The sequence below is a fragment of the Macaca thibetana genome, chromosome 5, assembly GCF_024542745.1.
Source record: "Macaca thibetana thibetana isolate TM-01 chromosome 5, ASM2454274v1, whole genome shotgun sequence".
NCBI classification, from domain to species: Eukaryota; Metazoa; Chordata; class Mammalia; order Primates; family Cercopithecidae; genus Macaca; species Macaca thibetana.
In genome coordinates this window covers 24,631,845-24,649,277 of record NC_065582.1, presented here as the reverse complement: position 1 = coordinate 24,649,277, position 17,433 = coordinate 24,631,845, and the positions used below count along the sequence as shown (strand labels likewise).

General features: G+C 38.8%; 1 protein-coding gene across 3 annotated transcripts in view; it reads left to right on the top strand.

Moving 5' to 3' along the window:
* The window catches only part of KLHL2 (kelch like family member 2), a 112,755-nt gene that overhangs the window by 24,785 nt on the left and 70,537 nt on the right, over positions 1–17,433 (top strand). For 2 of the 3 annotated variants that reach the window (XM_050791808.1, XM_050791809.1), the window contains one exon: positions 6,596–6,717. The exons of the other annotated variant lie outside the window; for it this stretch is intronic. In XM_050791808.1, coding sequence (XP_050647765.1) covers positions 6,596–6,717 — 122 coding nt within the window. The remainder of the gene's footprint in view (positions 1–6,595; positions 6,718–17,433) is intronic. 3 annotated transcript variants of the gene reach the window in all.

Sequence of the window (17,433 nt, the reverse complement as noted above, 5' to 3'; positions counted from 1 at the left end):
TTAAAAAATTATAGCCCTTCTAGTGGGTGTTGAAGTAGCATAGTATTATAGTTTTAATTTCTGTTTTTCTAATGACCAATGATGTCGAGCATCTTTCTATGTGCTTATTATTTAAGCTAAACTTTTATGATTTTTCAGCAGTAGATGCCCTTTGACTTTCTGGCTATCTTTGTATTGTTTTTTTTTTTTCTACTTTTGAATCTACTGTTTAGCCAACAAGTTGGCAGAGATTAGATAAAAAAGATAAAAGCAGGGCACAGTGGCTCATACCTGTAATCCCAGCACTGTGGGAGGCCAAGGTGGCAGAATTGCTTGAGCCCATGAGTTCTAAACCAGCCTGGTAGAAATAGGGAGACCTCATCTCTAAAAATATGTTTTAAAAAATTTACTGAGCATGGTCACACGTGCCTGTATAGTCAGTCCCAGCTACTGGGGAGGCTGAGGCAGGAGGATCGCTTGAGCCTAGGAAGCAGAGGTTGCACTGAGCTGAGATCATGCCATTGCCCTCCACCTGGGCAACAGAGTGAGAATGTGACCCTGTCTCAAAAAAGAAAAAGAAAAAAAAAAAAAAAAAAAAAAAGAAGACACGGGGATTGGGTCTAGGTAATTTACTGTATATAGACTCATTTAAGTATTTGCCAGAGTATGAGTACTTTATTTCTTTATTTGTTTTTCATGGTCTGAAGCCCTGGTAAGTTTTGTTTTGTTTTTTTTTTAAATTATGGTGAGGTAAACAAGTAGACCATTGGATGCTTTCATTCCACCAAACATCAGGTACATTTACATTCTCTTGCTCAGGGACAGGGAGTTTCCCTACTCTTCTGTTTTCGTGTGACTAACCTGTTAGGAAATGGGGAATATGCAGATGTTCTTCGTTGGCTCTTACTTTTAATCTCATAAACTGTAGGTGAAGTATTCATTTAAGTTATATCACCTAAGAAATAATTTTGTTACTCATCATAGTTCCAAGTGTTTGAGTAGAGAAGGGAAGTGAAAAGTAATTCTGTGATGTAGTCACAGGGTTTTACTTTGTGAAGTATGGGCCTATTTAGAGCAAGGCCAAGTTGTTTAACTATTACTTAAGAAAGAACGTACCAAATTGGGTTCTTGTGTTTTTAGATTACTTCTTGGTTACAAATGTGGCATTTGGAAAGCTGTTTGCTTAACACATACTTTGAGATTTATTTGTGCCACAGGCTAACATTTCTGAAATCTGGTGAGAAGTACTGAATACTAAATTTTTATTTTTAGCCTTTTTTTTGGTGTGCTTTTTGATTTCTTTTGTCATATTGAACATGATTCAGTAAAATAAATTAGAATAGGAAAAGACAGATTATTGTTTGAGTTACTAAGAAGTCAGATTTTAAAAAGCTGTGTACATGGTTATGTTTGTCTAAGATTCATACTTTCATTCATCAAGGAGTATTTATTGAGCATCTTCTCTGCTAGGCATTGTCCTAGGCTTTGGGGACTAGAGTGATGAATAAAACAGATAAGTTCCTGTTCTTGTGATTCTAGTTAGGAAGAAGAAGAAAGGTTAGACAGTAAGTAAACACACGAAATATAATTTCTGGTATTGATGATGGCTCTGAAAAAAATTAAATAGAATGTTGCACAAAGAACTTAAGTTGGAATGTTTAGGCTGCCTGAACAGCAAGCTCCATTCAAACTGGTTTAAATAATAAGAAAGCAGGCTGGGCACCAGACATGAGCTTGAAAATTTTATCAAGAATCTTCTTCCTTCTGTCTCTCTACCCTTCTGTCCTCAATAAAAACATCCTAAGGTTTGTTCCCCGCTTAAATGAAAGATGCCTACAACAGTGGACCCAACAACCATTTCCTTGAGTGGACTCAAGGAAGGAGGACACTCTCTTTTAGGAGCTAAGGAACCTTTCGCAGAAGTTACCCAAACCAGATCAAAACTGGAAGGGCAATGCAGTTAACATGTTGGCCTTAGAATTGCTGTAGAACTGGAGAGTTACCTGCTTTGACCATCATAGAGAGTGGCTGGTGGGGCACCTGGGTCAGCTTGCCAAACTGAAAATTCCTGTGTGTCAGTAATTGCTTTGTAACCCAAGAAGAAAAAGGTGGTAGTGATTAGAGTAGATGACAAGTGGAACTTGCAAAGTAATGGAATAAAATTTATTTATTAAACATAGCTATAAATTTGTTATTTATTTCTTAGGGTTTCAGCACAGAGTTTCTGCGTCACACTTTTATGTGTTTTTTTTTTCCCCAGATGTTTTGTGTGCTAAATAACTGAAATTAGAATCATAGAATTTTAAAAATGAAATGAATTTTAGCGTTTATCTTTTTAAACCTATTCACTTTTCATGTATTCATTGGATAAATTCATTTTACAGTGGATAAGTGAAGTTACCAGTTTATGTTGGGCTTCAGGAGTCCTGATTAAAGGTCCTTGAGATGGAATTTTTTTTTTTTTTTTGGAGATGGAGTCTCGCTCTGTCACCAGGCTGGAGCGTAGTGACATGATCTCAGCTCTCTGCAACCTCCGTCTCCTGGGTTCAAGCGATTCTCCTGCCTCAGCCTCCTGAGTAGCTGGGACTACAGGCATGAGAGATGGAAATGTTTTTAGCTATATATGTGTTCTTAACACTTTCATGATTTGGAGGACTTCCTTTTTTTTCTCAGTAAAAGTAGATATGAGACTGGGTGCAGTGGCTCATGCCTATAATCCCAGTACTTTGGGAGGCCGAGGCGGAAGAATCATTTGAGGCCATGAGTTCAAGGCTGCAGTGAGCTGTGATTACACAATTGAACTTCATCCTGGGCAACAGAGTGAGACTCTGTTTCAAACAAAAAAAGAAAAAGTAGAGATGATATGGTATTTGCTAGTGAAAGTGCTTGGCTCACCCTGTAATGTATAGTGATGTTCAATAAATGTTTGTTGACTGAAATCCTTCATAGCTAGAATATCCATGTTTAAGACTAATTAAAGTGCCATTAGTTATGTTAAGTAAAAATGCTATATTTTATGTATTTATTCAATTAATTAATTTATTTACTTATTTATTTGTTTGACGAGACAGAGTCTTGCTCTGTCATCCAGGCTGGAGTGTAGTGGTGTGGTCTTAGCTCACTATAACCTCCGCATCCCAGGGTCATGCAATTCTCCTGCCTCAGCCTCCCAACTAGCTGGGATTACAGGCTTGTACCAGCATGCCTGGCTAATTTTTGTATTTTTAGTAGAGACAGGGTTTCGCCATGTTGGCCAGGCAGGTGTTGGACACCTGACCTCACGTGATCCGTCCGCCTCGGCCTCCCAAAGCACTGGGATTACAGGTGTGAGTCCCTGCGCCCAACCAAAATGCTACATTTTAAATTGGTACTTGCTTTACTTTTTATTCATCTAGTCATTTATTTATCCAACCAGTATTTATTGGGTATCTACTAGATGTCAGACATGTTATACAGAGATAAGAAAGGCTTCATCGGTGTTCTCATGAACTTAAGAATTCAGAGGAGGAGAACTAGGTAAAGAGTTGATTATGACAGAGTGGATTTGCATGAGTTACCCAACTGTACCTAGAGTGAGAGCGTTAATCCAGCCTTGGGCCACCAACAGATAAGGCTACCTAGAGAGGTTCCAGTGGAGATTAGCCTGGGAAATGAGTGGGTGGGGAGACAGAGAGGACAGTGTTCAACAGGAGCATCAGGGGTAAGACATTGCCTGGTGTCTGTAGAAAACAACAAACAGCTTCTCATTAATGTATTTCAGGTTTAGAAGTGGCAGGGGGAGAGAGAGAAGGCTAGATAATGAATCAGGGGCTGGACATGTGTGGTTGGACTGGGAGAAACCAAAGGATTTTTGAACTCCATGCTCAGATTTGTGGAGTCAGTACTGGAGGCAGGAAAAGAATTAGGAGGTGGCTCCATTGGTATTAGCAAGAGATTATAGGACCCCCCAATGGCGAGAAGGTGAGAAGATTTATTTGAGATCTATCCAAGGTTAATTCTGCAAGTTTTGGTGAACTGTGGGATTGGTGAGTAAGGAAGAGGAGAGAGTCAAGGATGACCGTCACTTAGGTTTTTAGTATAGGTGTTTGTATGGATTGCATAATGTGGTTTCAGAGTTCTGATATAACTTCAGAGTTATGTGATCAAAACATAAACAAGAAACTATAATCTCTATAGAGATTATGGGAGGTTACAAATGGTAAGGATAAACTATGTACAGTATCATTGGATAGCCTAGCTTTTTTTCTGTTTTAAATCCGACAAAGTCTTGCTATGTTGCCCAGGCTAGTCTTGAACTCCTGGGCTCAAGTGATTCTCCTGCTTCAGTCTCCCTAGTAGCTGGGATTACAGGAGTGAGCCACAGCACCTGACTCTCTTTGGATAGTTTTTAAAATGCATTATCAATCATAAATCTCACAAAGCCATGCCGTTTAAAGATTTCCTCTGAAAACACAGCAAAGGGCAAAAACTAAGGTAATATGTGACTACTGGAATTAGATATAAATAACTTCTACAATTCTCTTTAGTATGTGCTTTGATTCATAGTAATTAGAATTTTTAAACCATCAGTGCAGTCATGGGCAAGTTTTTTGTTTTTCTTACTGTTCTTATAAATTAATATAAAAATATTAAAATGTTTTCAAACAGTATATAATTGAGATTGAATTTATTGGAAGCGGATACAGTTTTCTGGGGAGAAAAATAGTCTTAAAATGACAAATATTTGAATTAGCAAAATGCATCATATAGCAATACCTTAAAAACTGTAATATTAAAAACTGTTTGGCGGAGAACTAATTATTTTTCAGCCATACATGTAAATTAAAGTCCTGCTTGGTTTTGTCTAAGGTGAGTCCCGTTTAACTGAGTACTGGCTGTTTGGCTTTGTGCTCACATGGCCCCAGGCCCTGAAGGGCTTCGTGTATTATTGGGGCCCTGTAGGTGAATCAGTTATGGGCTTTGTCTAAAGTCCAGGTGGGAATCACCAGAATGTCTTAACTTTTGGCACAAAAGAGTCTTCAGTTTATACAAACCCCAACTATCCACAGGATCCAGCAAGAATAGGATAGAGGCAGGTGCCTTGTATGTGGCTGAAGACTTATTTTTCTGTATTCCTTGACCTTCCTTTTTCCCCCTTTCTGTAAGCAGGGGAAAAACATTTGCTGCAGCACCAGACATACAACTCAGTCCCCTTTCATCCTGCTACGTAGGTATAGGTTCATCTTTCTCATTAACTCTCCTACTTCCCTTGTCATACAAAGAGATGCTTTTCTTCCTGGGAAGTAGCAGGGTAGTTTTTGGGATATTTTAGCTCTGAGGTGAACAGCTTCTTTCTGAGATCTTGTCAGAGATAATCTCCAGGGAAGCACACAGTTAAATGTACATGACGATTTTTATTTCTCTCCTCCCAGGGTTTGTGTTTACAAAGGAATTTTGTGTATTTATGATTTCCCATAGACTTTTCTGATAGTTTATGGTTGCTGACAGTGCATTGTATCTGAAAAAGAAGCGAGCTTTCAAGAAATCTTGAGGCAGTGTTGTTTTAATAAGAGACACTTGGTTAAAGTGAAGGTGATGAAGGCACGTTCTCATGCTTCTTTTATCTTTAAAACTTAGTGAATTCTAGAGCCAAATCTTTTTTGCCCATGGCCCTCAGCATTATTCTTGGACTGTCCTTTTGATTTTTAATTGAATCCCTCCCCACCCCCGTTCAATTGCTTGTGTCTCCAAGTATCATGGTTCACTTATGTTGTCCACACCTAGATGCTTAAACTTGCCTCCTGCTCTCCCCAAGTCTCCTTGGCTTAGGGACCATCCCTTCTCTTTTCTCTTTCCCTATTTCTTTTCAACAGGTGGGTATTAGGAAGAAAGTCTTGTACTATTTTTTTGCAGGCAGTTTTGTAGAAGGATGCCTGGTTTTAGTAATAAAGCTGGTATGGAAGTGACTTCAGCGTGAAGTTGCTGCGGATGACAAACAAACTGAATCTGAGCTAGATCTCTGTAACAAGCTTTGTTATTGACTAACCCTTTGTTATTATTGTGATCCCTGTTATGCCTTGCATTTTCTCAGCATCATAAGTAATTTGTTTTCTCCTTGTCTCTGGAGTGAGGGTTGTGACCGCTCACTGAGGGTGGAGCTTCTGTGTCTGGTGCAGGCTGTGCATGCCCCTGCAGGCATTTGTGTGTTTGTTGAAGGAGTAATGCTAACCAGGTGGGTGCTTTTTAGCAGCCGTTCATTGCTATTAGCCAAAGGCAGTAACATCGTTACTCTTCTAGTCATGACTAGAAATCCGTAAAGACAACAAATGCCCCAAAGCAGGGACAGCCTCAGCTACTGATCCTGTAGCCACAAGAATAGTTCATGCAGCTGGACATATGGCACATTCATTGTTGTGATACGATTTTGAGGTACAAGTGGGTAACAAAAGTACATATTATGATTTGCTCAGGTAAGCTTTGGAAGAGGAAGGGGAGTGTTTTCGGCTTCCAAAAAGTGGCTGATTATGCTGCCCGTTGAATACAGTGAGTGGCAAGAAGATGTATCCATCCATATTGGCATCGGAACTTCCACAGCAGTGTCTTGCTGTAACATCACTCTTATTCCTTTGTGTTTTAGGTGAGATGAGTGAGAGCCGAGCAAAGAGAGTTAGAATAAAAGAGGTAGATGGCTGGACCCTGAGGATGCTGATTGATTACGTTTACACTGCAGAAATTCAGGTTACAGAAGAAAATGTACAGGTAAGAGTAAACACTTCACACCATCTAGCTATTTATGCATACAGTTTTTTTAATAAAAAAAAGCGTACCCACACAGTATACATTTTGCACCAAAATAATAGGATTCATTGTGAAAATTGTATTTCTAAAAAATATTTGGAATGATTACATCTTTTTAGTAATGTTCCTGAGTTCAGTATCTTTTATATTCCTTAAGATCTAAGATACAAATCCTTTAGTTCCTGAATGATACTTGTTCTTTCATGAAAACACTGTCATATTCTTTTATAACTGTTGATCGATGCTGCCCACAGTTTTTCTTTATTCCTTGGAAGGGTATAGTCTACAAGAATGTTTTTGACTGCCGATATTCTTTATTTCTGCCTTTTTTTTTTTTTTGATACACGATCTTGCTCTGTCTCTCAGGCTGCAGTGGCTTGATCATGGATCATGCAGCCTCGACCTCCTAGACTGAAGCAGTCTTCCTGCCGCAGCCTCCCAAGTAGCTGCGACTACAGGCATGTGCCACTGTGCGCAGCCAGTTTTCTTATTTTTTTGTAGGGAGGTCTCACTATGTTCCCCAGGCTGATCTCAAACTCTTGGACTCCAAGTGATCCACCCTCTGGAGCCTCCCAAAGTGTTAGGATTAGAGGTGTGAACCTCCATATGCCCAGCCTATTCTTTGTTTCACTATTTGAGCATCCTCTTTAAGTGATTCTGGAGTTTAGCTAAAAGTTGACATTGCATCTTATTTCCTGTAAAGAACAAATGTTTCATGTGTGTTACATAAATGTTTAAATAATACAGATGGATGTGGAGTAAAAGGTGAAAATCCCTCTTTAGAAAACTGCCCTTCTCTTTGAACCTACCCCAGTCCACATCCATTGATTCATTTCTTCTTCCCTAGAGGGTAGCTTCTGTTATCTACCGTGAATCCCTTCAGACCATTTTCCATGTGTTTATTCACACACACGTACACACAGATTTTTTACATAAGAAATACTATACTTGTTCTGAAACTTGCTTTTTGAACTGAACAGTGTCTTAGCGGTCTTTACACATTAATGTATATGGGTCTAACTCATGTTAATCAGCTATATATATGTATGATTTTTCACCTTTATATAAACAGTGCAATGAGTGGACAGTTTTACATTTGCATCCCCAAACTTTATAAGCTGGATTCCTCAAAATGGAATTGGTGAATCAAAGAGTACATGCGTATATTAATTTTTTGATAGCGATGCCAAATTGCCATCTGAAAATGTGTGTTTATTTATATTCCTTCTAACAGGGACACTTTGTTTTAAGGACAACAAAAATAACTAGGGCTAAATTCTTAAGAAATAATCTTTAAATTCTACTTACACAAATAGGAAGTTGTTGGCTTAATCCTTATCCCTGCTAGCTAGTTGAAATATGCTACAAAACGAATTTGGAGATTGAAATCTTTGCACTTTTTAAGACATGCTATCGATTGTTCCATGTGAAATATTGGCAGTAGTAAGGTCTCCTGGTGATCTTTCCCAGATGGCCTCATTAGCCTTTGCTTGGAAGTTCCAGTTATGAGGTAAGGCATTTGAAAAACCTTGGTCAATATTGGGGATGTTTCTAAATGTATGCATCAGATGCCAGATGAATTTTTTTTTTTAACATGGAAGAAAGTGTTTGGTATATGTCATGAGATCACTGTACTAATATGTCATCTCATTCTTGTCTTTTAGGTACATTTAAGCTATTTGCTAGATTCTGGGGCGTTGTTTTCAACAGGAGTTTATCTTGGTTTCTTTTTGTTCATTCCTTTTATTCACTTTAGCGCATGGGTCTCGTTATGCCCTTGTATTTGACCTTCAACAAATGAATTACTGATTTCTTTGATTCACAATGGACCACATGGGAGAAAATTGAGAAAAATCATTTAGGCATTAGAGACAAAACTGTGTGAATTCAGCCCTGAATGTTGTTTGTAGTAGTTCTTGTGGTGGGGACATGGGCCTATTAGGAGTTAGGAGAACGCCTGTCATGTTTCTTTTAATAACTGTCATGTTCCAGTCCTGAAATATTAGTCATCACAGCCTTTCAGAAAACTCTTGCCATGCTAATTTGCCTCTTGTATATATTGCTTAGCTTTTGGAATATGCAGGAATACATTCTAAGTGTTACATTTGGCAGGCTTATTAGATGCTTAACATTTGTATAGTTTCATTTTGTTTTTAAGAGGGGGAGGGATAGCTCTTCAGCATAGGGCTATCCTGGTTTGTAAAGCTTTCTTTTATTTTCAATTGAAAAATACTTGTTTTGGAAAAGGCAGTTGAGAAATAAATTTGATTAAAAATAGCTGCTTTTTCCATAACATGTGTTTTTCAATGAAAAAAATAAGACTATACGATATCAAGATACACCAGACTCCTCTTTCCTGTTTTATGTATTTTTTGTCAATCTGTGTTTTGTTAAATCTTTCTTGTGAAGTGCTGTCCACCTTAAAAAAGCAGTATGGTGAAAAAAGCAGTATGGTGGAGGTGTCTGGTGTTATTAACGTTAAGCTGAAGTTTTAAGTGGCCCTAACTGAAAGCCGTGCTCTGAATTTATATGCCCTGAAGGTGCTGACAGTGGGAACAGAAGTTTCTGTAATTCAAATGGTTCTTGGTGGTGGTATATTTTTCTCACTAGACCTAGACTCAAATCTTTTACCAGGTGACCTCCCTTATGTAAAGTTTCTGTTTTAGTAATAAAGTACAATATTGGGCTAGAAAGTATCTTTGGGATTGCATGTTTTGATGTAGAATCATGGTGCCGTAGAACGCTGAGGTTCAGCCATCTGTTGGCAGTCAGTTGGCGACAGAACAGGGCTATAACCCTGTTTTCCCAGATTACTAGTGTAGGGTCTCTTCCATGATACCGTACGGTCTTCTTATTACACCAACTTTAAATGATATAATAGCTATTTGAAATGAAAGTTGTTAACTTGGAGTCAGAATGAGGGAATGAGTAATTTAAAAAATTAACTCCAAAGAAGGGACTACTGTTATTATAGTCCCTTCTGATTTATACAAGCAATAGGGCTTTAATTCTTGGCCGTTCCAGGTCTCCTAGCTTTTTGTGTGTTTGTGTATGTTGCTGCTGTTGTTTTTTTGTTTGTTCAGGTTTTTAAACTTTGGCTTTAAGTTTGGACATTTGGTTTTATTTATGGCAAAATTGGAGGATAATTTGAGCTAAATGAATTTACAGTTTTTTTTAAAGGGAATTAAAAGGAGAACCAATATTTTACCTATGACTACACTTGTAATTCAACTTTTTTGGTGGTGGTTGTTGTTGAGAGAATTAAAATTTAACTTGTGTCTAGAGTTTCAAAGCAAACTTTATCAACTGCATAAATCTGGGGAATAGAGAAAATACAGCCAAAGGCTATTGAAAAGTATGCTCTTGGACATTTGGTGGTTATGGACACCTTTGAGAATCTGATGAAAAACTGTCAACCCTTTCCTAAGGAAAGGGCACATTAGCTTATCTACACAAAGTTTTGCATACGTTTTCAATACACTTTCAGAGAATCCGTGTACCTTGCTGCTTGCCCCACCTTCCACTGTTAAGAATACTTGGCTTTATTTTTAAATTTTTTAATCTTTTTATTTTATTGAGACAGAGTCTTGCTCTTTTGCCCAGGCTGTAGTGCAGTGGTGTGATCTTGGCTCATTGCAACCTCCGCTTCCCAGTTTCAAGCAATTCTTCCGCCTCAGTCTTCCAAGTAGCTGGGACTACAGACATGCACCACCACGTCCGGCTAATTTTTGTATTTTTAGTAGAGATGGGGTTTCGCCATGTTGGCCAGACTGGTCTTGAACTCCTGACCTCAAGCAGTCTGCCCACCTTGGCCTCCCCAAGTGCTGGGATTATAGGCATGAGCCACCACTCCCGGCCAAGAATACTTGGCTTTATATATAAAAAATATAAATATGTAAGTGCGTGTGTGTCTGTGTGTGTGTATATGTGTGTGTGTGTATGAAGGATTTTCACATGGGTATATCTCCAGCTATATGCTAAGCATTTTATATGTAGCTCATTTGATGTTTATGCCTCCATGTAAGATAGGTGTTACCCCAATGTGATTGAAGAAATAGGCTTAAGAAGGTTAAATAATTTGCTCAACGTCACACAGCAACTATTAAATCGTCATTAACTAGTATTGCTTACAAAGAGAGTTTGTAAATTCAAAAATGTAAATGTCTTTATAACTAAAAAATTTTTTTCACGATCCAAAAATTATTCAAGATATATGCTATGTCATTAGATGTATTAATTAACATTTTTGGAGAATCCTAAAAGATCTTGAACCTTAAAGCATTTACTTCATTGCTAAATTTGTAGTTTTGTTACATGAGTTTGGCTTCTCAGCCTTTGGGTATTTGTTTTGGCTTCCTAAAAGTAGGTAAGAGTTTTTCACTTGATGTAAGTGTTAAAAACAAAGGTAATGATGTTAATAAACAGTGCCCATGAAAGTAAATGCTCTCATTCCTAAATTAATATTATGAGTACTCATCTACGGATTCTTTCTATATTAGAACTTTTATCATCTAGAAGAATTTAAGAAACATCTGATAATTTTGAATGGATGGGTTTTAAAAAGCTCATGAAACGTATGTTAGACGAATTGGAATTATTTGAGACAGAAACGTCTCTTTAGAAATGAAACAGAATTTAAATGAGAGTTTTTCAAGGGACATCTAAAATCAATTATTGGTAATAACAGACTCATTGTTTAACACAATCTCAGTATAGTAGAAATTCAGCATAGTGTGTCCATTTTATTGGTGGTGTGGGGCAGGTGGTGGTGGTTTTGCTTCAAACCAGAACTGCTGGGAGTATGCTATATAGATAGTGTTTTACTCTGCGTGTTCCCAAAAGGAGGACATCACATGGAGGGGCTTACGTGGTACCAGGCCTGTTGACATAGTTGAAAAAGCTTTAAATTGGCTTAATAAAAAGCCTGCCAAAGTAGAGAAATCACCAAAACATTACATGTGTACCCTAAATATTTTAACCTCAAACATGTAGATTTACAATTGTATGCCAGTCTTTGTTTGTAAAACTAAGTATGGTCAGCTGTTTCTAGAGCCGCAGGTCCTTTTTTGCACAAACCACACCATAATCACGCACCAACTATAATTTCCAGGCCTTTTTTTTTTTTTTTTTTTTTTTAAGTGCAGCAAGAACTGAGACACTTGAAAAGAAATCTCAATGCAAAATCTTCTTTGAATTATACAGTTTCTCTTTCATTCCTCCCATGTCTAATTGGATTGAAAACATTTATTTTTTTTCCAGTAACACATTGATCAAGCCACTCCAAAGCAGCCAACTTAGTTTTCATAGAAAGAGCTCTTTTTACATTCACATTTCATTGAATTCATTTACTTAAATTGTGTAATTTCAATAAGTGCAAGTGTCATAAACAGATGTGGGAGCAAATCCAACATGTACGAGTTGGTAAAATGCATCCCAGCTGGAGGAGCAGATGTGTGCAAGCACAGTAGAGTGTACTTACCGAGGTCATGGAGAGAGTTGGTTCATCAGGTGAGTAGGTAAAGTGGATTTTGGTGAAGAGTGCTTTTGCTTTGTGTATTTCTATATTGTGTGGGTAAACATTGAAATGAAATTCCCATTAGGTGGAGATTTGTTATAAAAATCTGTCTTAAAAATAAGACACTCTATCAGTTAAACAGTCATCGATGGAATATCTGATAAGTACTCGGTCCAGTCCTGGTGCTCCAAAAAAAAAAAAAAAAAAAAAAAGGAACAAAGCACAATGAATACAGTATATACTTAGACTGGGTTTGGATCTTGGCTTTGCTGTTTAAATGCCATGTGACCTTGCCTAAGTTGCTTAACCTCTGATTGGCATTGGAGCTTGAGCCAGAGATGAATAGGGCTAGGCGTAGGAGCACTGACCTGATGGAGCAAGCACTCAACAAGTATTTTTTGTGTGTTTGTGTTTGTGTTTATTTTATTTTATTTTTTTGACATTTTCAAAAAAGTAGTTTTTAAACTGAAGGTATGCTGGGCATAGTGGCTCACTCCTGTGATCCCAGCACTTTTGGAGGGATGCCAAGGGAGGCGGATCACCTGAGCTCAGGAGTTCAAGGCCAGCCTGCCCAACATGGTGAAACCTCATCTCTACTAAAATTACAAAAGTTAGCCAGGCATGGTGGTGCACACTTGTGGTCCCAGCTACTCGTGAGGCTAAGGCAGGAGAATCGCTTGAATCCGGGAGGCGGAGGTTGCAGTAAACCAAGATCGTACCACTATACTCCAGCCTGGGCAGCAGAGTGAGATTCCATCTCAAAATAACAACAACAACAAAAAACTGAGGGTAGCATGCAGTCCAAACTGAAATGTTTAGAGTTGAGTTACAAATTCAGGTCTGAATGAGATGCTGCAGAGAGCCTGGCAGCAGGAGTTTTGTGGTGTTGGTAGTGGTGGTGGCATCTACTGTTAGGCCGATGGCAGTGCCTTTATCCAGGAAGAGCTGCCCTGGATGAACACTCAAGCCTACAGCTCTTATATTTCTGGCTTGTCAAGAGACTTGATAAGGGCTGGGCAATTGTAATGACCACAACCAAGTAAGTTTGAGATTGTGGAGGGTCTGCATGCCCATAGGAAACTGGGCAGCAAACCCAGGATCTGGGGCTTGTTATGTGGGGCATTAGGAGTCACGCTGTGGCTTGGCAAGCATTAGGGTACTTAGGGGAGCATATCACCTTTAGGGCAGCAAGATTAACGCCAGACTGTAGACACTGATTAGGTGCCCAATAAGCTTTGTGGTATTGGTCAGGATTAGTTTAGGACCGAATTGAACTGCACTTGAAGATCTAAGATTTTTAAGACCTGTAGCTGGATCAGGCCAGATCAGGTATGGATGAAGAACCACTTTACTGCTTTTTATACATGGCTTGCCCTTTACCTTCCCTATATCTAAGCTGTTGAGCTTACCTCTTTGTTTTCACTGCCAGTATTGATCTTGATGAATTCCATCTTTCAATCAACAGTTTATTAAATATTTATGGGGTATCTATTCTATGCCAGACACTGTTCCAACCATTGGTGTTACAATGCCAAGCAGGACAGATAAGGTCCCTGTCTTGAAAGGCTTTACATTGTAGAGGCGGGGTAGGGACGAGACAAATAATATACCCATAGATAGAGAAACAGGTAAATTTTACATTATTCCCTGGGGAGGAGTCATTTGAGCAGAGACTTGCATGAAGAGAAGGGAGTGATGTAAAAGTAAAGACAGAGAACATTCCAAGCAGAAAGAGCAAAGGACCTGAGATGTGAATAAGTTTGGCACGTTTTATGGACCAGAAAGAAAAGGACGATTATTATTTGAGCAGACTAAATGATGAGAGAGTGGAGAAAGATGAGATTAGGTTAGAAAGGTAGATGGGGCCAGACAAAGTGGGTTTGTAGCCTATGATAAGGGGGTTTGATTTTGTTCCAGTTGTAGTTTGGGCAGGGAATTTATGCTTTAGACAGATTGTTCCCCTTTCCCATCTGCTAGGTGGAGGATGGACTGTGGGGGCAGTAGAAGAAATCGGAGGCCCTTTAGATACCTGTTGGGGTAGGCTAAGTGAGAGACTAGTGGCTTGGGCCTGGGTTGTTGGCGTGAGATGGTGAACAATAGATTTGGGAGATATTTGGAGGTAGGGCCAATGGAATTTACTAATGGATTTGCATGACGGGATGGAGGAAGGAGAATGATCAAGAATGGCTCCTGCATTTTTGGCGTGAGCAACTGGGTGGATTATAGTGCTATTGTCTGAGATGGTGAAGACATGGGATGGGGACATATATTTGGGGTGGTGGGAATTAATGGTTCTATTTTGGTTGTGTTAACTTTTACCAGTTGGACTTTCCAGTAGAGATGCTGAATAGGTTGGTTCTGTGATGGGAAGGGGTCAGGTTAGGGAGGTAGATTTGGCATATTGGTGGCATATTGAAGTGAACGAGGTCACTTTAAGAGGTAATGTAGACAGAGAAAGGAAGCCAAAGACATAATCTGGGGCATTCCAGATATTAGATGAGCAGATGAGGGAGATGGAGTACGGGTGTCGTAGGAGGAAAAGCAGGTGTGTGTGGTGTCACAGAATGCAAGTTCTAGAGAAGAAAGTGCTTCAAGGAGACAGTGTTTGGCTCTGTCCGATGTTCCTGATAGGTCAAGGAAGTGAATTGAGCCATATCAGTGTAGGTGTCATTGCATTCGTTTGCCTGAGACAGTCCTATTTTATGCCTGTTAATCTGGTGTCTTGTCTGATTAGTGTTTATTTTACTCAGAAATGTTCCGGTGTGGATGATAAATTATATGGTCACACTGGTCATTAGTGACCTTGGGAAAAGCTATTTAGAGGTGACGGTGAGAATGAAAACTGGTTTGGAGTGGACTAAGAATAAGTGGACTCAGAGAGTACCGACAGTTCTTTCAGTGCCTTTTGCTGTGAAAGGGGAGAGAATGTGCCGGCTGAAGGGGATGATGAGTTTAAGGGTGTTTTTGTTTGTTTGTTTGTTTCGTTTTGTTTTTTGATGGGTAATATTTTAAAGCATGTTTTTATGTTAGTTAGAATAACCTAGTAGAAAAGTGAAAGTTGATATGATAAAGGGGAGAAAGAAACAAAGGGTATAATTGCAAAAGTGAGAGAGGTTGGCATCCAAAACAAAATGAAGGGGTTTACCTTAGATGGGAGCAGGAAAACTGTTTGTTAACCAGAGAGAAGGCAGACTGTGTTCAGATACAAGTTAGTGGCTTGGATGGTGGAAAGGTAGGTATTTTATCAGCTTGCATGTAATTATGAAGGCTGTGGCAAGTAATCAGCCAAAAGGAAGATGAGGAAAAGGGATGCTGGAGATTTGAACTAAAGATTGATAAATCATTGTCTTGCAAAGGATGAAGGTGAATTTACTAGTGAAGTGTAGCTGAATTGTAGGCCATATTGGGAGCTCATTTGAGATTTGCAGTCATAAATATCAGGTAGAATGGTTGTGTGATTTTCTTCAACCATGTTAGACTACTTATACTTAGGTATAGAGACGACGAATGTGTTAGTTAGCTATTGCCACAAAAGTGCCACAGAACAAAGTGTGCCAAAGCTCAGTGGCTTAATAAAAAAATCATTTATTCTTATGGATTTGCAGATTGGTTGAGGGTCAACTAATTTAGGCTGAGGTTGGCTGGGTGATTGGCTCTACACCATATTTTAAAAATTTTTCTGGAATAAGAAGTCTAGAACAAGACTGCCTGAGTGGGGTAGTTGAGAAAGAATGGAGGAGGAAGTGGTAGTTGGAACTCAGGAAACTGAGATGTTCTATTTGGATGTTTATGTCATCAAAAATTGTCAGAAATTGTGGTGGAGAGATTGGTGATTTAGGTTTTAAAAAGTTCTCTCACTCTTGTGTGTTTGAGTTAGCGTGACGACAGCACTCTGGGGTGACTGTAGTACCGTACTAAATCTTTGATTTAGAACCACCTGTTCCATCTTAGTGTATTAGACGAAGTTGGCCAAGTAAAAAAAGTCATCTGTAAATGAGTAGGAGTGACTGAGGTGTCATTAGATAGTCCCAGTGAGGAAGGTGAGCAGATGTGTGCTTCCAAGGAGTGGGGTTTTTGGAGAAAGGAGAAAGAAAGTAGCAATGGGGAGCTGCATCTCTAGGCCTTGGAGCAGCATTTTTGTTTTTCAGGTGTGGATGCTGATCAACTAGTTGGTCAAGAAATAAACTTAGTAGTTCGTTATTAGCATTTAAGAGAAAAATTAGAGACAAGAGTAGGAAATGCTATTCAAGCCTAAAGTCTGTTTCAGTCTAAAGACTGCTTAGTTTTTAGACTACAGAAGAAAATAGCAGATCCTAGCAAGTCTGTATGTTTTGTGAAACTTTTGAGTTCTAGGTTGTGAGATAAAAAGTCTTACTATGTAGTGTGGTCAAAAGAATTGGAAAATTCAGCTGTAAGTTACTTGGAGTGTGAGAGAGAAAAGTTTCATAAATAGTAGAGATGTGACTGAATATATGTTATTGATTATGCATAAATACGGTGATTTTTATGTTATTTGTGTATATGTTTTATTTTTCTAGACTGTATTCTTTAGCTTGCATTTCTAGCATGGAAATACCTGATGGATGACTAATAGATGTTGACTGCCTGGATGTCAGGAAGACATAGGTACTCAGTGGTAATCCAGAAAGTATGCTTTGTTTTCTATGCTGGCTCATGGTGCAGGTCCTGGAACAGGGCACAGAGATTCAGATGGACCTGCTTGAGATGGTGAGCGATGAAGGTGACATCACAGTGGGGGTTAGACATCGCTTGTCCAGTCTATTTCTTGGCTTTGCAGGTCTAGAAACTATTGTTAGCTCCTTCAGAATTGATCAGACTTTTGGGAAATAGCTCAGACTAGCCAAAATCAGAACACTAATACATGAACCATAATGATCTTAAACTAATTTTCAGTGGGGTAACAGGTGTTTCTAGGGACTATGTTTACATTATCCAGTGTACATCATTCTCAGGATCTAGATACCCAAGTGATAGAATTAGTAATCAGAACATCATTTGGTTAGCAGGGAATCACAAGGAAAGGGAATTTACTTCAAAGGGATAATGGAAAGTCCTATTAAACTGGCATCCCACTGTGATTTGAGTATTGATTACATACTGTGAAATCCAGTATCTCCTTACCTTTCATGGTACTGGGAAAA